The sequence below is a fragment of the Oryx dammah genome, unplaced genomic scaffold, assembly GCF_014754425.2.
Source record: "Oryx dammah isolate SB20612 unplaced genomic scaffold, SCBI_Odam_1.1 HiC_scaffold_18, whole genome shotgun sequence".
NCBI lineage: Eukaryota > Metazoa > Chordata > Mammalia > Artiodactyla > Bovidae > Oryx > Oryx dammah.
This window is the reverse complement of record NW_024070202.1, coordinates 52,799,303-52,821,965: the sequence shown is the minus strand read 5'-3', so window position 1 is coordinate 52,821,965 and position 22,663 is coordinate 52,799,303. Positions and strand designations below refer to the sequence as shown.

Genomic DNA, 22,663 nt, shown 5'->3' with positions numbered 1-22,663 from the left:
TTGAGAATAACATTTGGCATGGTTTATCATATATGGCTTTTATTATGTTGAGGTATGTTCCTTCTATGCCTGCTTTCTGGAGGGTTTTTATCATAAATGGATGTTGAATTTTGTCAAAGGCTTTCTCTGCATCTATTGAGATAATCATATGGTTTTTATTTTTCAATTTGTTAATGTGGTGTATCACATTGATTGATTTGTGAATATTGAAGAATCCTTGCATCCCTGGGATAAAACCCACTTGGTCATGATGTATGATCTTTTTAATATGTTGTTGGATTCTGTTTGCTAGGATTTTGTTAAGGATTTTTGGATCTATGTTCATCAGTGATATTGGCCTGTAGTTTTCTTTTTTTGTGGCATCTTTGTCTGGTTTTGGTTTTAGGGTGATGGTAGTGTCACAGAATGAGTTTGGAAGTTTATCTTCCTCTGCAATTTTCTGGAAGATTTTGAGTAGGATAGATGTTAGCTCTTCTCTAAATTTTTGGTATAATTTACCTGTGAAGCCATCTGGTCCTGGTCTTCTGTTTGTTGGAAGAACTTTCACTACAGTTTCAATTTCCATGCTTGTGATGGGTCTTTTAACATTTTCTATTTCTTCCTGGTGCAGTTTTGGAAGGTTATACTTTTCTAAGAATTTGTCCATTTCTTCCAGGTTGTCTATTTTATTGGCATATAACTATACTACTGGTAGTAGTCTCTTATGATCCTTTGTATTTCTGTGTTATCTGTTGTGATTTTTCCATTTTCATTTCTAATTTTGTTGATTTGATTCTTCTCCTTTTTTTTTTCTTGATGAGTCTGTCTAATGGTTTGTCTATTTTATTTATCTTCTCAAAGAACCAGCTTTTAGTTTTGTTGATTTTTTCTATAGTCTCCTTTGTTTCTTTTTCACTTATTTCTGCCCTAATTTTTATGATTTCTTTTCTTCTATTAACCTGGGGTTTTTCATTTCTTCTTTTTCTAGTTGCTTTAGGTGTAAAGTTAGGTTATTTATTTGATTTTTCTCTTGTTTCTTGAGGTAAGCTTGTATTGCTATGAACCTTCCCCTTAGCACTGCTTTTACTGAATCTCTTAGGCTTTGGGTTGTCATGTTTTCATTTTCTTTCATTTCTATGAATATTTTTATTTCTTTTTTTATTTCTTCTGTGATTTGTTGGTTCAGAAGCATGTTGTTTAGCCTCCATATGTTTGTATTTTTAATAGTTTTTTTCCCATAGTTGACATCTAATCTTACGGCATTGAAATGATTTCAATTTTTTGAATTTACCAAGGCTAGATTTATGGCCCAGGATGTGATCTATCCTGGAGAAAGTTCTGTGTGCACTTGAGAAAAAGGTGAAATTCATTGTTTGGGGGTGAAATGTCCTATAGATATCAATTAGGTCTAACTGGTCCATTGTATCATTTAGAGCTTGTGCTTCCTTGCTAATTTTCTGTTTAGTTGATCTGTCCATAGGTGTGAGTGGAGTATTAAAGTCTCCCACTATTATTGTGTTACTGTTAATTTCCCCTTTCATACTCGCTAGCTTTTGCCTTACATATTGCAGTGCTCCTATGTTGGGTGCATATATATTTATAATTGTTATATCTTCTTCTTGGATTGATCCTTTGATCATTAGGTAGTCTCCTTCTTTGTCTTTTTCATGGCCTTTATTTCAAAGTCTATTTTATCTGATATGAGTATTGCTAGTCCTGCTTTCTTTTGGTCTCCATTTGCATGAAATATCTTTTTCCAGCCCTTCATTTTCAGTCTGTATGTTTTTAGGTGGGTCTCTTGTAGACAGCATATATAGGGGTATTGTTTTTGTATCTATTCAGCCAGTCTTTTTGTCTTTTGGTTGGGGCATTCAACCCATTTACATTTAAGGTAATTATTGATAAGTATGATCCCATTGTCATTTACTTTGTTGTTTTGGATTCGAGTTTATAAAACTTTTCTGTGTTTCCTGTCTAGAGAAGATCCTTTAGCATTTGTTGAAGAGCTGGTTTGGTGGTGCTGAATTCTCTCAGCTTTTGCTTGTCTGTAAAGCTTTTGATTTCTCCTTCATATTTGAACGAGATCCTTGCTGGGTACAGTAATCTGGGTTGTAGGTTTTTCTCTTTCATCACTTTAAGTATGTCTTGCCATTCCCTTCTGGCCTGAGGAGTTTCTGTCAAAAGATCAGCTGTTATCCTTATGGGAATCCCCTTGTGTGTTATTTGTTGCTTTTCCCTTGCTGCTTTTAATATTTGTTCTTTGTGTTTGATTTTTGTTAATTTGATTAATATGTGTTTTGGGGTGTTTTGCCTTGGATTTATCCTGTTTGGGACTCTCTGGGTTTCTTGGACTTGGGTGGCTATTTCCTCCCCCATTTTAGGGAAGTTTTCAACTATTATCTCCTCAAGTATTTTCTCATGGCCTTTCTTTTTGTCTCATTCTTCTGGGACTCCTATGATTCAAATGTTGGGGCATTTAATATTGTCCCAGAGGTCTCTGAGGTTGTCCTCATTTCTTTTAATTCTTTTTTCTTTTTTCCTCTCTGCTTCAGTTATTTCCACCATTCTATCTTTCACCTCAGTTATCAGCTACCTCAGTTATTCTACTGTTGGTTCCCTCCAGAGTGCTTTTGATCTCAATTATTGCATTATTCATTATTGACTTACTCTTCTTTATTTCTTCTAGGTCCTTATTAAAACTTTCTTGCATCTTCTCAATCCTTATCTCCAGTCTATTTGTCTGTAACTCCATTTGTTTTCAAGATTTTGAATCATCTTTGCTATCACTATTCTCAATTACTTTTCAGGTAGACTCCCTATCTCCTCCTCTTTTGTTTGGTTTGGTGGGCATTTATCATGCTTCTTTACCTGCTGAATATTTCTCTGCCTTTTCATTTTGTTTAGATTGCTGTGTTTGGGGTGGCCTTTCTTTATGCTGGAAGTTTGTGGTTCCCTTTATTGTGAAGGTTGCTCCCTGTGGGTGGGGTTGGACTAGTGGCTTGTCAAGGTTTCCCAGTTAGAGAAGCTTGTGTCACTGTTCTGGGGGGTGGAGCTGGATCTCTTCTGTCTAGAGTGCAATGAAGTGTCCAGTAGTGAGTTTTGAGGTGTCTATGGGTTTGGTGTGACTTTTGGCTGAATGGCATCCTTTTTCTAAAGTCACTTTTATCTCTTTAAACTTTGGAGTCAATTGAGTTCAAATGTAATTCAGAGCACTCATCTCCCTCATTAGTATTCTTCAGAGAGAGAAAATGATCAAGGAGAGAACTTGAGATGTTTCACTTCATAAAAATTTCTCACTTTTCTGAGAGTCTGCATTGTCTAAATTGCCTCAAAATAGCTCTACTAATGAGCATGCACACTTAATTTTGGTCATCTGACTTCAAAATATATATGGATGGCAATAAAACACCACATATTTTAACCTCCTTGCATTTCCTCTTGCATTGATTCATTTTGCTTAGAAAAAAGAAAATATACTCACTGAGGTTGTGGTTGTCCTTTTTTTGTCTCTCCTTGGCCAAAGCTCGAGTATCTGTTTCTGATCAAAAGGAAAATAATTGAAACAGTACTTATTTCTACCTTGCAATCCTTCCAGTCAAAAAAATTCAGAAATACAAGTGAAAATATAATATTACTTACTCCAAGTGGTATAACAAAAGTTTTTGCAAATATTTAGAAATTTGAAACAACATATTAGTAAGAAGGCAGTGGCAAAACCTATGGAATTTAAATAGTAAAACCTGAATTTGTATTCTGGCCCTCCATTTAGTAGCCTTGGGGTCTCTACCTAAGTTCTCATCTGTGAAGTTGGTATGATACCTACTAAATATCATTGTTATGATTAATAGAAGTAGAGCATACAGTAAATATTAACCTTCTTAATCATTTTTATTATAATTATTCTCAGAACTTTAAGATTATTCAAAATTATTTCAATCTAAATTTTCACAACCTTCATTTTTTATAAATATGATTTCTAAATTCAAAGAATTGGAACTAACTACATTTCTCAAATACCTATCAAACAAATCCATACTTTAAGTGACAGACACTTTATGTGCTATGTGGTTGTAAGCACTTGTGATAGCCAGACTCCAAAATGGCCCACCATGATTCTCATTCATGACAGTCATACTTTTGATGGTTCCCTTCCATACTGAATAGGATTGATCTGTGAACCTGATATAATATTGTGAAAATGATTAGTGTGGCTTTCAAGACTAGGTCATAAAAGACATTTTCAGCTTCCCCCTTGGGTGTTCCTTGAATCACTACTTGTCAGATCATGAGGACACTTGAGCAGCCCTGTGGAGAGTTCTACATGGTAAAGAACCAAGCGGCACTGACTAGGAAGATGTGTGAGTGAACCATCTTGGGAGTGCATCCTCCAGCCTGTCAAGTGGCAAATATCTGTATCTCTGGCTAACATCTTGACTGCAACCTTATGCAAGGCTCTGAGCTAGAAGCAATTTTATAAATCACCCCTGGATTTCTGAAATATAGGGACTGTATGAGATAATTAACATTTATTATTTCAACCTGTTAAGTTTGGGGTACTTTGTTATACAGCAATAGAGAATTAATACAATGTTCTTTGAATTATTCTAGTTTTAAAATAGAAATAGAAAAATATATTTATTAAATTTTGATTATTTAAGATTAAATTAATTGATTTTACTCTAAATAATTTGAATGCATAGATATTTTTGAATCATTTGTTAGATTCCAAGAATAGAAATATTGTATTTATTAAAAATGCTGATATTAACTAAAGAAAAATATTTAAAGATAAATGTTTGAATCACGAACTAAAAACATGTTACAGAAATTTCTATTAAATTTTATTTTATTTTATGGAGAAACTAACACTAGACTTGTAAGTCAGGAGATCCTTATTTTGATTGACTTCTGCTTCTAATCAGATGTGTACCATTGGGAAATAACTCCTCTGACTATTTCCTCACCTACCTATTGAATTAACTTGAAAGTGCCCCTGTAATTCCTTTAAGTTGTAACAATTTTGAAATTTGTTAGTGAAAATAGAGGGGGTTTTACACACTTGAGAAAGTTAAATGTGAATCATTGAAATCTGTGAAACAAGTTGAAAAGAAGAAAATCTATTTTTTCCTAATATATTAATCTGTTATTTTGCAAACATGCTAATAAATTAAATATTTGCAATATCAAAATTAATCTATATTAAGTGAAAGTTAGCTAAGTTAAGTCGTTCAGTCATATCCAACTCTTTGCAACCCCATGGACTGTAGTCTGCCAGGCTTCTCCATCCGTGGGATTTTCCAGGCAAGAATATTGAAGTGGGTTGCCATTTCATTCTCCAGGGGATCTTCCTGACCCAGCGATCGAACCTGAGTCTCTCACACTGCAGGTAGACTCTTTACCGTCTGATCCACCATGAAGCCCAAAGTGAAAGTGGAACTTAGTCAAACTGTTGTATACATATGACTAGAGGTTACATGTGTCTATTCGTATTTGTCCAGTTCCTAAAATCACTGAGTTGAACTGTAAGTTAAACTAACTTGTTGCTTGGTTGTTATAAAGAAAAAAAAAGGTGGATTTACTCTTGAAATGTTTCCCATTTTAACTACAGTAAGTCTCCTACCTATGAATGAGTTCCTTTCCAAGTGTGCATTCAAAAGTTCCAATTTGTTTTTTTAGCCTCGGTACCCAACTAACACAATCAGCCATATAGTACTGTACTGTAATAGTTTAATAATACTTTTCACATAAACAATACACACAAAAAACATTTCTAATCTTATAGTACAGCACCTTAGAAAATACAGTAGTACAGTACAATAACTGGCAATTCTTAGCAGTATCAGCTAAATCACATTCCTTTTACACTTTTTTTCAGACATCCTGGACTTGAAATAAAGATACTGTACTACTGTCCTCTATATAGTACTGTACAGTAAAGTACACAAAAGCACAACCACTTGAAAAGGATGCATGCTTGTGACAATGTATGCCAGACAAGTGAACTAACTTACATGATTGAACATGCAAACACACGTTCACATCTTTGATAGTTTGCAATTTGAAGGTTCATATAACTATTTTGATAATATTTCAAAAGTTGTCTTTAGATTGGAATTATATGTCACTCATGACTTACAGAGCTGTTTTGTTTTTTTTTTTTAAAGAAAACTATAAAAGCAATTACCTGTAATTTCTCTTTTCATTGGTAGACTACTTGGACAAGAAGCACTTGTAAGGCCCATATTAACTGGTGAAATTTCCTGCTCACCACTATACACATCCAAAATACTTCCAGATACCTTTAAAGGAAAAAGGTAGAAAAGATCAATCAAATCTTTGGTGAATATTGATATATTTAGTTGTATTATCTTAAATTGACCAATCATTAATAGAAACTTGCAATATATAGCATTTTTAATTTTAAACAAAAATGAATATGCATTAACTTTGTAAAATCTTTGGGGAATGCTCATGGATAAGATATGTTGAAAAAAGCTATTTGTGCTTAAGAAAAAGGAGAAATTAGTTCACTCATGAAGAAAAATTTTTATTAATATTTACAAAGTTATAGGAGTTTGATCCAGCACATTACCTGGTTATAAATGAATAAGATTAAAAATATCACTTTAGACAAAAATCAATATACATATTAGTAAAGCTTGAAAATTCGTTACATATCATGAATTAGGCATAATAGTTGAATATTTTGGAAACATTAATACTATCAGTACTACCAGCAATTCACAGTCAAGAAGTGTTTTATACTGTTAATTGAGAAACTTTCCTTCCTGGAAGGCATACTTTTTCTCATTGTACACTTAATGTTCTAGATTATTATAAATATCCAGCTGGTAACCAAAAGTAGCCTAAAACTGCTTTGCCTCAAGTGGATATAGGGTATATCTAATGATAACAACACTGCAATTCTTAAAGTGCTCCTTGGGAGCAATTTTCCAGAAAGCTAACATGCTTTATACACAATTCAAAATTGTTATTGAAAATGTGCTTATTGATTGATCTCCTAAGAAAATTAAATTTAAATAATATTCATAACTCAAGTTAATATTTATTATTCCAGAACAACCTACATTTAAAATGCAAGATTTGAACACTTAAAATATTTCCATTCTAATTATCTTTATTTCATTTCTAGGAAGTCAATCAAGAGCCAAATAAGCAGTACCTGTTTTCTTCCCTTTAAGAAATCATCAAACAAAGCTATATTCAGATTATTGTGGAGACTCTAACTCTTTATTCCCATTTTTTGTAGAACTCCAAGCAGAAGGAAATTTTTTTAATACTTATAAAATCAGACTGAAAATAATCATGAAGAAAGGACACATGAAGACAAAAATTAGTTTTTGGAATAATAATCTACTAAATTATGTGATTAATATTGTATATTTCTGAGGGAAAAATACTTGGAAAATACAGTGCAAATCAGGCTAATATGCAAGTGTATATGCATATCAACAAGAACATTACAGATTGCATATGGTGTTATGATGCATGTTTTCATATATTGGTTCTTTTCATTATTTACTGTGTCAGGACTCCTCATCTTTATTTTGTATAAATTCATTGATTATATAACAATGAAGGACAGGGAAGTCTGTTGTGCTGCATTCCACAGGGTTGCAAACAGTTGGATATGACAACAACAACATCGTTTTAAAATGTGTTTTTGCATCTTGGATATTAGAACTGAGCTACTGAGATATTTATTCCCTCTCAATTTCCTTATCTGAAAAATAGGGACAAGAAAACCTATCAAATTGGATAAATGATGAGTGTAAGTATCAGAATAATGCAATTAGAAAGAAATTCTAAAAGCACACATTTCCCTAACATGTGAGTCATTTAGCTATATATGTAGAATTTTAAAGCTTCCAGGTCTTTTTTGAAAACCCTGTTGGTTATAAGTGGAGGCATCACCAACCTGAATTGTACATTTGCACTGTGCCTTTGAGAAGCATAATGACATGCTGAACAAAAAGACAGGGAGTGAGAGAGAAAGAAGGGAGAAAGAACTAGGAAAAGGGCATTTTTCTCTAAAGAGCTTGAAGTCAGATAGATTCAATGCAGCAGTAGCAAACAGTAGAAATGTTTAAGAGGAGCCATATTACATTTGCACTGCAGCAATAAAGTGATAGGTTCCTAGCTAAAACATTGCACTGGGTTAATATTACTTGGTCAGACTGTACCCAGTACATCTTTCTGTAGAAATGGGGCTAGAGTTCTGATAATGAATTCAATCCTGCTTAACTGTGGGTCTATTACATCTTTTCCTGACCTTCGGTTGTTCTTCAGTTGCTCCACTAGTGTCTGACTCGGCAACCCTGTGGATTGCAGCATGCCAGGCTTTTCTGCCCTTCCTCATGTCCTGAAGTTGATCAGACTCATGTCCATTGAGTCAGTGATGCCATCCAAACATCTCATCCTCTGTCATCTCCTTCTCCTCATGCCTTCTATCTTTCCCAGCATCAGGATATTTTCCAGTGAGTCACTTCTTTGAATCAGGTGGCCAAAGCATTGGAGCTTCAGGTTCACCATCAATCCTTCCAATAAACATTCAGGATTGATTTCCTTTAGGATTGACTGGTTTGGTTTCTTGCAGTCCAAGGAACTCTCAAGAGTCTTCTCCAACACCACAGTTCAAAAGCATAATTCTTTGGTGCTCAGCCTTCTTCATGGTCCAATTCTCACATCAACACACGACTACTGGAAAAACCATAGCTTTGACGGCAAAATAATGTCTCTGCTTTTTAATACACTGTCCAGGTTGGTCATAACTTTCCTTCCAAGAAGCAAGTGTCTTCTAATTTCATGGCTGCAGTCACCATCTGTAGTGATTTTACAGCCCAAGAAAATAAAGTCTCTCACTGTTTCCATTATTTCTCCATTTGCCATGAAAAGATGAGACTGCATGCCATGATTTTAGTTTTTTGAATGTTGAGTTTTAAGTCCTTTTTCACTCTCCTCTTTCACTTTCATCAAGAGGCACTTAGTTCCTCTTCACTTCCTGCCATAAAGGTAGTGTCATCTGCATATACGAGGTTATTGATATTTCTCCCTGCAATCTTGATTCCAGCTTGTGTTTCATCCAGCCTGGCATTTTGCATGATGTACTCTGCATATAAGTTAAGTAAGCCAAGTGACAATATACAGCCTTGATGTATTCCTTTCCCAATTTTGAACCAGTCGTTGTTCCATGTCCAGTTCTAACTGCTACTTCTTAAACTGCATACAGGTTTCTCAGGAGGCAGATAAGGTGGTCTGGTATTCCTATCTCCTTAAGAATTTTCCACAGTTTGTTGTGATCCACACAGTCAAAGGCTTTAGCATAGTCAATGAAGCAGAAGTAGATGTTTTTCTGAAATTCTCTTGCTTTTTCTCCGATGATCTAATGGATGTTGGCAATTTGATCTCTCGTTCCTCTGCCTTTTCAAAATTCAGCTTGAACTTCTGGAAGTTCTCAGTTCACTTACTGTTGAAAGGCTCGCTTGGAGAATTTTGAGCATTACTTTGCTAATGTGTGAAATAAGTGCAATTGTGCAGTAGTTTGAACATTCTTTGACATTGTCCTTCTTTGGGATTGAAATTAAAACTGACCTTTTCCAGTCCTATGGCCACTGCTGAGCTTTCCCAATTTGTTGGCATATTGAGTGCAGCACTTTCATAGCATCATCTTTCAGGATTTGCAATAGCTCAGCTGGAATTCCATCACCTCCACAAGCTTTGTTCATAGTGATGCTTCCTAAGGCTCACTTGACTTCCCACTCCAGGATGTCTGGATCTAGGTGAGTGATCACACCATCGTGGTTATCTAGATCATTAATAACTCTTTTGTATAGTTCTGTGTATTCTTGCTACCTCTTCTTAATATCTTCTGCTTCTGTTAGGTCCATATCATTTCTTTATTCTTTATTTCTTTATTACCATATCTTTATTATACCTTTATTGTGCCCATCTTGGTATGAAATATTCCCTTGATATCTCTAATTTTCTTGAAGAGATCTCTAGTCTTTCCCATTCTATTGTTTTCCTCTATTTCTTTCATTGATCACTGAGGAAGGCTTTCTTGTCTCTCCTTGCTATTCTTTGAAACTCTGCATTCAAATGGGTATATCTTTCTTTTTCTCCTTTGCCTTTCATTTGTCTTCTTTCCCCAGCTATTTGTAAGGCCTTATCAGGCAACCATTTTGTCATTTTGCATTTCTTTTTCTTGGGGATGGTTTTGGTCACTGTCTCCTATACAATGTTACAAACCTCTGTCCATAGTCCTTCAGGCACTCTGTTCTATCAGATGTAATCCCTTGAATTTATTGGTCATTTCCACTGTATAACTGTAAGGGATTTGATTTAGGTCATACCTGAATGGCTTAGTGGTTTTCCCTACTTTCTTCAATTTCAGTCTGAATTTTGCAATAAGGAGTTCATGATTTGAGCCACAGTCAGCTCCCAGTTTTGCTTTTACTGTATAGAGCTTCTCTATCTTCCACTCAAAGAATATAATCAATCTAATTTCGATATTGACCATCTGGTGATGTCCATGTTAGAGTCATCTCATGTGTTGTTAAAAGAGGGTGTTTGCCATGACCTTGGTTATTGTCTAATTTATGCCCTGAAGCATAATGATTAATATCCTATTTAATTTTATGTTGTAGGAACTACTCTATTTCATGTGAATGGCTAGTTACTTTTTAAATATCATTAGACAATTTTCAAATTCAAAATATGTAATATATTTCACATAATCTAAAGAGCCTTTTCTCCATTCAAAGATATGAGTAAACTGTTAGTGAAAATTTAAAGATTACATACATATCAGAAAAGGCCTACAAAACAAAGTTATAATCTACTTAGGTATTAAAGTTTAAGTCTTGGCTTTATCTTACAGACTAGTAGGCAACTGGATAGATATTTTATAAAGAAATATTTATTATTCTGGTTAAAAATCATTACTTTTTTCAGAAAAGCAAAATCATTGACATAGCAATAAGCTAATATAATTATTAGAAACAACTCACAAATTTTAAAAACATCTATTAAAGAATTTATTATAAAATATTTTCAGCAAAGTAGAACATAACTTGTCTTTTCTTAGACAATTGTTTCTTGTAGAAAAAAGTGAGTGCTTGATCTAAGAAACTGTTTTGAAGTGAGAAGTAACCAAAAGTGATTCCTGGTGTCAAAAATTCTCTACCCTGGATTTTTCACATCTCCCTACTAAGGTCATAGAGACTGAAATGAACTGGGAACTGGTCTGCCCATACAAACACTACCTTTCACAGTGGCCAATATTCCCTAAAGAAAATGAGCTTACAGGCCAAAATATCAAAGCATTCAAGAAAAATGATTATTTTAAAAGTTAAGCAACATGTAATGTTAGAAATAACATCAAAAGCAAAAGTTTTAGAAATAAAAAAAAAGATTACATGAAACCAAGTTTTAAAAATTGATCTAATACATACTCTAAAGAAATAAAGGATGATGTTTGCAATAATTTATAATCTAAAATGGAGCTTCCCTGGTGGCTTTGTGGTAAAGCATCTGCCTCCTAGTTCAGGAAATGTGGGTTTGATCCCCAAATTGGGAAGATTCCCTGGAGAAGGAAATGGCAACCCACTCTAGTACTCTTGCCTAAGAAATCCCATGGACAGAGAAACCTGGTGGGCCACAGTCCATGGGGTCACAAAAGTGTCAAACACTGCTGAGTGACTAAACAACAACAATAACAAGCTAAAATAAGAACAAGTAAACATAAAAATGGCCAACGTGATCATGAAGAAATAGGAGACATGAAAATATAATACCTGAAAAAAGAAGAAAACTATAAAATGGAAAAATAGCATAATACATAAACTGAGAAAGAAATAAAGGAATTAGTAAATTATAAAAACCAAATTAATCTCTCAGAAGGATGAAGGACCAAGAAACCAAACATATAAAATAAAATCTAATTAGTATGAAGGACAGAATTATTAGAACTAAAATATAGATAGGTATTAGGAGAGTCAGGGAGAAAAAAAATAAAAATTGTAAGGAAGAAAATAAGAAAGAATAGATATGCATTCCAGAATTAACACTAAATCAAAGATGAAACTATTGTCTTTAATCTCGTCTTATTTTGTTGTTTCATTTTGACTTAAAAATCAAAGGGCCTATAGAATATCAAAGGAGAAAAACCTACATCCTGATGCATTACAGTTAAACTTAGGAATGTACAATGACAAAGAGAAAACATAGAAGCATAATAGTAAGAAGAGATTATGTTCAAAGAAATAAGAATCTTATTAACATAAACATTTTAAATAGCAAAACAAATGAAAAAAGAAAGTGAATAAAAAGATCTTAAAACACAGAGTTTTATATCCAGCCCAATATCATCTATATGTGAGGTCATGATAAAAAATATTCTGAAAAATATAAAATGCTTAAGAATGCTTACCCACAAATACAAACACTGAAGACAGTTTGGGATGAAGTAAATATGATATAAATAAATAAAATATTATAAACAGAATATTAAACATCTTGGTAAATTGGCTGTAGTCTAAAAGAGAATAGGAGAATCAAGATAAAAAATAAAATAAACTATATAACCACCTGAACTGCCTCTTGAGAAATCTATATGTAGGTCAGGAAGCAATAGTTAGAACTGGACATGGAACAACAGACTGGTTCCAAATAGGGAAAGGAGTTGTCACGCTGCTTATTTAACTTATATGCGGAGTACATCATGAGAAATGCTGGGCTGGATGAAGCACAAACTGGAATCGAGATTGCTGGGAGACATATCAATAACCTCAGATATGCAGTTGACACCACCCTGGACTTCTCTGGTGGCTCAGACGGTAAAGCATCTGCTTATAGTGTGAGAGACCCAGGTTCAATCCCTGGGTTAGGAAGATCTCCTAGAGAAGGAAATGGCAACCCACTCCAGTATTCTTGCCTGGAAAATCCCATGGATGGAGGAGCCTGGTAGGCTACAGTCCATGAGATCACAAAGAGTTGGACACGACTGAGCGACTTCAATTTCACTTTCACTTTATAGCAGAAAGAGAAGAACTAAAGAGCTTCTTGATGAAAGTGAAAGAGGAGAGTGAAAAAGTTGGCTTAAAGCTCAACATTAAGAAAAGTAAGATCGTGGCATCTGGTCCCATCACTTCATGACAAATAGATGGGGAAACAATGGAAAAAGTGACAGATGTTACTTTTGGGGGCTCCAAAATGACTGCAGATGGTGACTGCAGCCATCAAATTAATAGATCTTTGCTCCTTGGAAGAAAAGTTATGACCAATCTAGACAGCATATTAAAAAGCAGAGACATTACCAACAAAGGTCCGTCTAGTCAAAGCTATAGTTTTTCCAGTAGTTATGTATGGATGTGAGAGTTGGACTATAAAGAGAGCTGAGCACCAAAGAATTGATGTTTTTGAATTATGTTGTAGAACTCTTGAGAGTCCCTTATACTGCAAGGAGCTCCAACCAGTCCATCCTAAAGGAAATTAGTCCTGAATATTCATTGGAAGGACTGACGCTGAAGCTGAAACTCCAATACTCTGGCCACCTGATGTGAAGAACTGACTCATTGGAAAAGACCCTGATGCTGGGAAAGATTGAAGGCGGGAGGAGAAGGGGATGACAAAGGATGAGATGGTTGGATGGCATCATGGACTCAATGGATATGAGTTTGACTAAACTCAGGGATCTGGCGATGGACGGTGAGGCCTGGCGTGCTGCAGTGCATGGTGTCACAAAGAGTCGGACATGACTGAGTGACTGAACTGAACTGATATGACCGTATAACTCCATATTAAATCTAGATAATATCATATGATAGGGTTGGAGTGGTAAGGAAGTGAATGAATGTAAAAGTGGTAAAAAGGGAAAAAGTACTAAAGACAAACATATTGAAATATGTGACATACATAATTTTTTAAAATGAGAAAAACAGGTGAAAAATATCAATAGTGATAATAAATGTAAATAGGTCAAATTTCTCAGCTAAAAGTTAAACAGTTCAGGTAAAAGATAGTGTTTAGATCTATGTAGCTTACAAGAGACACAGCTGCATTACAAAAGGACACACAAGGTTGAAATTTAAAAGATGGGAAAAGATATGCCCAGCAAATTATAACCATAGGAAGCTGATGCAGCTCTATTAATATCAGAGAAAATAGACTAAAATTAGAAAAATTATTAGGAATAGAGATAGTCACTATCTAAAAATAAAGAATTCAGTTCTCTAGAAAGGCACAGCAATTATAAGCAGATGTGTACCTAATAAAATAGGGAAGACTGTAACATTTTCAGGAAACACACCATCTGAATTTTGTACTAATATTTCCAGACAGTAGAGACAATAGGGAAACATAGTATGGGAAGCAAATATGAGGCAGAATGTTTAAACTACAAGGAAAAATGAATAAATCCATCAAAGTAGTGAAAGATTTTAAGACATTTCTTCCTATTTTTGAAAGGTCAAGTAGACAAAAATAATCAGTAATGTTCTAGTTTTGAACAATAAAAGTGAAATCCTGTCCTAGTAGACATGTTTATAGTTCTGTATCTAAAAATTACAGAAAACACAATATTTTCCAAGTACATACAGAACATATATAAGTATTGATCACCAAAAACAAAAACAAAAAAAATGAAAAACTTCAAAAATTTCATTGAGTCCTTGATTACCTAAATATTTAAAAAATTTTTAATGATTCAAGAATAAAGACAAAATCGCACTGGAATTCAAAAATAAATGAAAGATACAGAAAACACATGTAAGGAAACTTTTGGAATATGGCAAAGTAATGTTTTGAAAGAAATTTATGCCCTTAAATATGAGAAAAAATAGATAAAATTTTGAAATTTGATAGACAGTATATTTTTCAAGAAGTCAGAAAAATCGCCAAAAAACAATACCTAAAGCAAGTAAAAAAGATAGTAATATAAGATCATAAATCAGTGAAAAACAAAACAATGCAAAAGACAAATTTTTGTTTTGTTTTTTTTCAGTTAGCAAACTTGACAGGCCTCTTGTAAGACTAACTAAAGGAATAAAGTCTAAACAAATGATATTTTAAATCAAAGAGGGATATAACCATAGTAAAACTTAGATTTATGTTTTTTCCTGAAGGATCAGGAACAAACAAGACTGGGATACCTGCTTTCACCATTTCTTTTTAACATAGTATTGGAAGCCCTAGCCACAACAATTAATCAAGGAAAAGAAAGTCATCCAAACTGAAAAGGTATAAGTAAAAATATCTTTGTTCACAGATGACATGATCTTACATTTAGAAAATCATGAGATTCATACATACACATACACACACAACAGTATGAAAGCTAATACATGAATTCAGCAAAGTGGCAGAATAAAAACTCAGCATGCAAAAATATGTTGCATCTTTATACACTAACAATGAACAACCTGGAAAGGATATTAAGAAATCAATTTCATGAACAATAACATCAAAAAGAATAAAATACTTGGGAATAAATTTAACCAAGGAGGAAAAGACTTAGATACCAAAAACTAAAAAAATACATTGCTTAAAGAAATTAAAGAAGACATAAAGAAATGGAAAGATATCTCATGTTTTTTGATGAGAAGACTTAGTATCAGTAAGAGGGCAGTACTATCCAGAGCAATCAACAAATGCCTCCAATCCATATTAAAATCCTAACAGTGGTTTTTGCAAAAATATAAAAACCCACACTAAAATTCATATGAAGTCTCATGGGACCCTGAATAGTAAAAAATATCTTGAAAAGAACAAAGTTGGAGGGCTTAAATTTCCATATTTCAAAGCAAAATGTTTATTACAAAACAATTGTAATCAAAACAGGGTGGCACTGACATAAAGTTAGACATATAGAGAGTGGGATAGAAAGTCCATAAATTATTACTCAAGTATATGGTCAGATGATTTTTGGTAAGGGTACCAAGGCTATTCAACGGGGAAAGGACAAAGTCTTCAACAAATAATCTTGAAAAAACTAGAGAGCCATATGCAGAAGGAAGTTGGACTCTTAGACCATGAACAAAATTTACTCTAAATGGATCAACAATTTAAACATATGAGTTAAGGCTATAACTTTCCTAGAAGGAAAGATAAGGGAAAAATCTTCATAAAAAATTTGGTTTGGTGATGATTTTTTTGGTATAATATCAAAATCACAGGCAACAGCAACAACCAAAAACAGATAAACTAGATTTCATAAAATTTAAAAATTTTGCACATTAAAGGACACTATCAAGAGAGTGAAGGGAAAACCCACAAAATGGGAGAGATTATTTACAAATCATTTGTCTTTTAAGAGATTAATATCTAGCTACATAAACTCCAATGACTCACAGAAACAGCAACAAAAACATTCCAATTTAAAAAAATGAGCAAAGAACTTAAATAGACATTTCTCCAAAAAAGACTTCTAAATGGTCAATAAGGACACTGAAATATACTCAACATCATTAGTCATTAGGGAAATGTAAATCAAACCCACAATGTTTTACCACTTCATCCTCATTAACATGATGACTGTTAGGAAAAGAAAGGAAAACAAGTTTTGGTGGGGACGCAGAGAAACTGTTACCCTTGTGCCTTGCGGCTGAGAATGTGAAATGGTGCAGCCACTGTGGAAAATAGTATGACAGTTCTTCAAAATTTAAACATAAATTAGCTTATTATTAATTTCTCACCTCTAAGTATTACCAGTAACAGTCAAAAGTAGAGTCTCAAACAGATACTTGCACACAAATGTTCGTAGAAGCATTAAAACAGCCAAAGGGTAGTAACAATCCTAATGCCCATCAATGGATGAATGAATAATGGATAAATGAAATGTGGATAGTGGATAAATGAAATATACCATACGTATTATGTTATATTACTCAGCCATAAAAGAAAATGAAGTACCAATACTTGTTATGATATTAATGAATCTTGAAAACATTATGCTAAGTGAAATAAGCTGATAGAAAAGGACAAATATGATTCCACTTACATGAGATACCTAGAATAGGCAAATTTATACAGATAGAAAGGAGAATAAAGGTTATTAAAGTCTGGACATAAGGAAAATAAGGAGTTATTATTCAATTGGTGACTTTTTTTAATGTTTTCTGTTTGGAAGAATGAAAAATCTCTGGGAGTGTATAGTGATAATGGTTGCACAACATTGTGAATCTATGTTATGCCACTGAATTGTACACTTTAAAATGTTTAGGATGGCAAATTTTATGTTAAACATATTTTACCATAATAAAAAAAGATAAGAGAGATTACCAACAATAATTTTCTAATAACTGTGAATGCTTAGGTGAAATACATAAATTTCTAGAAAAACATTATTTAGTAGAACTGACTACATAATAATTAATAGCATCTTGAACTTGAATAGTCTTATGATTACTGAAGAAATAAAAAAAATACTTTAAATATATTACACAAGAAAATATCTGGATTAGACAGTTTTATGGGCAAGACTGTCACATTTTCAGGAAACATGCCATCTCAATTTTGTACAAACATTTCCAGACAATAGAGACAAGACAGAATATGTTCCAATTCATTGAGACTGAAACCAGATGAAAACATTATAAGAAAAAATATTACAGAAACGTTTTATTCATTACTATAAATCTTAAGCAAAATATTATTACTTATTTAAATTCAAGAGAATATAAACAAGGTAAATTACCATAATCAAATTGGGTTTCCCATAAATATATTTTATGATGTTAAGAGAGAAAAAGAAACCATATGATCATCTCAATAGACTTAAAAAACTATCTGATAAAATTCAATCCCATTTTTTAAAAATTATTAGTTTGTGAGAAGGCATCAACTTTCAATTATAGAAAAATATTTCTTTGCCTGTTTAAAATCAGTACTTCCCTATGAGAATTAATTGTTCATATATCCATTTACACTCATCAGGCCAAATACAATAAAAGACAACATATATGATCTGACCTAAATTCCACATATGTTTTTTTCAGTTTGGCTTCTTTCCTCTCCTGGGAGGGATTGGGGGCAGGAGGAGAAGGGGACAACAGAGGATGAGATGGCTGGATGGCATCACTGACTCGATGGACGTGAGTCTGAGTGAACTCCGGGAGCTGGTGATGGACAGGGAGGCCTGGCGTGCTGCGATTCATGGGGTTGCAAAGAGTCAGACACGACTGAGCGACTGAACTGAACTGAACTGATTACCTAGTTATGATATTTTTTTTCTTTTAAGTTATTTTGTTCATTGTTGTTCAGTCACTAAGTTGTGTCTGACTCTTTGCAACCCCATGGACTGCAGCACACCAGGCTTCTCTGTCCTACACTAACTCCTGAAAAGTGAAAGTCGCTCAGTTGTGTCCCAATCCGTGACCCCATGGACTACAGTCCATGGAATTCTCCAGGCCAGAATACTGGAGAGTGTAGCCTTTCCCTTCTCCAAGGGATCTTCCCAACCCTGGGATCAAACCCAGGTCTCCTGCATTGCAGGCCGATTCTTTACCAGATGAGCCACAAGGGAAGCCCAAGAACACGGGAGTGGGTAGCTTCCTTCTCCAGTGGATCTTCCAGACCCAGGAATTGAACCGGGGTCTCCTGCATTCTAGGCGGATTCTTTACCGATTGAGCTATGAAAGACACTAACTCCTGGAGTTTGCTCAAATTCATGTTTATTGAGTGGGTGATGCTACCTAATCATCTCATCCTCTGCCACCCCCTGCTCCTTTTGCTTTCAATCTTTCCCAGCATCAGGGTCTTTTCCAATGAGTTGGCTCTTCACATCAGGCAGTCAAAGTATTGGAGCTTCAGCAGCAGTCCTTCCAATGAATATTCAAAGTTGATTTTCTTTAGTACTGACTGATTAAATCATTGGTCAGTTTAAATTTTCTTCCATACTCTCACATCTCAAGATCCTCAAGGCCTTCAGCCTAAATTCTGTCCTTCCTTCCAGCATTCCTCTCAATTAGTTCCCAAATGCTCCTCTCAGACAAACATGTTTTGAAATACAACTCTCTTCTGATCTCTCCTAGCTCAAAAGGCATGAAATCTAAGTCTTTCCCCTTTAGCTCATATATTAAGCTCAAACTCTTATGTCTAGTTTTCAAAAACCTCATTCAATGGTCCCACATTATCTAGTCAATATTATTTACTACTACTAACAAGTTCTGAAAGATTTCTCATAACCACATACAAAAATGTAGACTATGTCCAAAAATAGATTTTTCCACTCCAGTGGGAGGGAGGAAGAAAGAGGATAGAATGTTGTCAAATGGAACCTATGAATCCATATATGAAGAATTTTTTAAAGATAAAATACAAGCATTATCATAACATATATATGCAAAGTCATAGATAGTTGAGTTTTTATTATATGCCTGATATTCAGCTAAGCATGTCTTATAGTAATAACAAATAGCAGAATTTCAAGTAATCTTTTTTTTTTCAAGTAATCTTTATAACAAATTTATGAGTGAAGTCTCATAGTTCCCATGTTAAATATAAATAATTAAAAGTCTGAAATAATAAGTAATTATCTCAAGATCATATAGTTGTAATAAATAGAAGACTTGGGGTTAAAATTTAGGTCTAACACAGAGGCTAGATTCTTTACTACCTATCCAATTATGGAAGGGACCCTGCCTTAACATTTTTAATTGTAAAAAGTACTTTGAAAACAAAATGTTGGAAGCCATTGGAGAATATTTATCTCAGTATTATTCTTTGCCACTGCTATTTTCTGCACTTCACATGTCCTCATACCTTCTTTAAATATCAAAATACAATCTACAGGCTCAACTTAAGATTCAAGCCATCTCTAACACTCTCCCTTATGGCATCCTGGTTTATTATTTTTCTTCACCAAAACACTATAGTACTGGAAAACTTTACCACAAATTTAATAACTTAATTTGTTTTTATTGTTTCACCCCTCTTCATTTATAATCACTCAGCAAGGGAGAGGGTATCATAGTACATACTCATGTTTCTGAAAATTGATTATTTATCTAAAACCGATAATTTTCTGGAGATATATACATGTGTGTTTGTGTGTGTATAGATACATATATATACACACATACACAATATGCATATATGTATTATATATTATATATGTGTGTGTATGTTGTGTGTATCATGTATCTGTTTCCCAGATAATCCCATTATAAATACAGAAAAAGAAAGAAAATCATCTATATACTTACCTATTACATTTCCAGATAATTTTTCAGAATAAATACAAAAAGAAAAAAACTTATAAACCCATACATAGATGTGCATGTGTGATATCTATATTTCTATATCTATATCAAATATTTAGTGGGGTTTCATGGGAAAGTGAGGGGAAATTTTAAGTTGTTTGTATTCCCTATTTTGCTTTTCTCTGAAGACATTTATTGTGAATGCAAAATGGCAAAACTGAACATTAGACTATTAGATAGAATAACTGTAGGCATAGAAAGAAGATAAACTTCAGGAATAAAGAGTGAGCACTGTAGGACCGTATATATCACACAATGTAAGCACACATAAAAACTGGCACTTAAAAGATTATTTTATTTCCTTTTGTGTGTTTATTCATTTAAACATGGTAAACTAGATTTTTCCAGTTTTAGGACACTCACAATTGATCTTTCTCTGACTTTATTTTCTTTGTTGAAGCAGGGCTATGAGGTTTGAATGATAAACATTGAAAAGAGAAGTCCCACTGAGTTATTATTTTTTTGTTCTATTATAAGTGAATAAAAATAATCTGTTGGGCGGGAGTGGGAGATTCCTGTCCTTGACCAGCTGGCTCAAAACACAAATAGAAAAGATAAAATACAAAATAGAGAATGGTAACACAGAAACTGCTTTTGCATCATATATTTCTTATGTATAGGAAATCTATTTTTTATATATATACATAATCTACTTAGTACTAAATTAATGAGAACAGTAATTTAACGTAAACACTACAACAAATAATTAATGGAACCCTCACTTTTTGAAAAAAAAGTTCAAATAAAAGAGCATTTTAAACAATTTTTAACTAGACTACAAAATATTTTTACTATAGCCAGAGCATTAAAAAACTATCTTGTAAGAAAACAAGCTTGTCAAACAGCAGATTATAAATTACACTTTCAAAGCTCAACTTCTACATACCTTCTTTTATTGACTATTAGTTTATAAAGTTTAAATTCAGTATTTAAGGTGGTTTCATCTCCAAACATTGAAAGAATTCCAAAATGCACTTGCTCACCAGTTTTAACTTTGAAGTGTCTATAACCTTCACAATAGCAATGGTTTTCTCTTTCTCCTTCATCATTTTCTTTTCCTTACACTTGCAAACAATAACTGGGAGAGCTGTGTAGAAACTTCTAAGGTGAACTTTGGTTCTTCCTTGGACTTTAAGTCTAATCTAGTCTAGATTGTGATTGACAAAAGCTTGCTTGCTGGTGTTACACAGTCCTTTCAAGTTCCAACCAAGCACAGGGGGTTGTTAATATTTACTCAATCTCTGTCTCTGAAATAGTCTTGAACTATAATAGTTTACTGAGATTGCCAAGTGCCACCAGCATTTACAAAGCTATGATTGAAAAATACCCATCTATGATAAAATAAATAAGTTACTATGCACAACCAACTTTGAAAGGAAGAGGTGAAATGAAGACCAAAGGGTAGCAGTTATAGAGAGACAGGTTTAAACTCAGAAGCTAACAATTCTTTGGCTGGAATGTGGCAGAGGGTCAGATCAGGCTAAGGTCCCTTCAGATCCTAAGATTCTTACAGTTCTATGAAATGACTTCCTTCTGAAGCTACTAGTGCAGCAGAGTGCGTAAGATTATTGCATCTGGTATCATACAGGATTGGATTCAAACCCCTACCCTGACATTCACTAACTGTATGAGCTTGAGTCAGTTACTGAACTTCTCTAAGCTTCTTTTCTTATTTGCAAAATGCTAATAAGTAATAGTTTCTATCTCACATGCTTGTTGTAGTAATTGAATTTTCATGAAAAGTATTTTATACAAATCTTGTCCCACAGCAAGTACCCAAGGCATAGTAGCTATCATTACAACTGTTATCCTTATTGCTGCTTATGCCCATTAAAAAAATTTCTAAATGGTAATGCATAATGGAAACAACTTTAAAAAATATTATGTGTGAATTTTAAAATATTTATTTCATATGTATTTGCTGAGCACCTATCATTTGCTAGGCATTGTACTGGGTGCTGAGAATAAACTAGTGAACAGGTTACTCTCTCAGCTTTAGGGACACAGCAATGAATAAGGCAGACAAAATCACCAACTTCAAGGAGTTCACATTCCAGGGGTGGGAATAGACAATAAATGGGTAAATAATATAATAAACCAAATAATTTTTGTAACTCTAATCCTAACCATCAGAGGGAATTAAATAAGATACTGATGTAAGATGTGTGGGATGGGGTCTTTCTGCTAGGGTTATTGCGGAAGGCCTCTCTGACAAGTTGATATTGACTTAAGATCTGAGGCATAAAAAGACAGTCATGCAAAGATCTGGGACAAAACCATTCCAAGCCTAAAAAAGGAAGTTCAATAGTCCTAAAATGATAACATGCATGTCACATTCAGTGAGCAGGAAAAAGGCTATCAAGACCAGGGCCTAAAGTTAAAGGGAAGTGCTGACTATGAAGTGT

At 33.8% G+C, this 22,663-nt stretch overlaps 1 protein-coding gene across 3 annotated transcripts in view; it reads right to left on the bottom strand.

Annotated features, from left to right (window-relative positions):
• The window catches only part of TFEC (transcription factor EC), a 107,403-nt gene that overhangs the window by 16,415 nt on the left and 68,325 nt on the right, over window positions 1-22,663 (bottom strand). For 2 of the 3 annotated variants that reach the window (XM_040260141.1, XM_040260143.1), the window contains exons 3-4: window positions 6,164-6,278; window positions 3,461-3,517 (exon numbers count right to left, since the gene is read on the bottom strand). In XM_040260141.1, the coding sequence (XP_040116075.1) occupies window positions 3,461-3,517; window positions 6,164-6,278 (172 nt within the window). Of the gene's footprint in view, window positions 1-3,460; window positions 3,518-6,163; window positions 6,279-21,241; window positions 21,530-22,663 lie in introns of those variants that run through there. The other variant, XM_040260144.1, reaches the window with a different exon arrangement.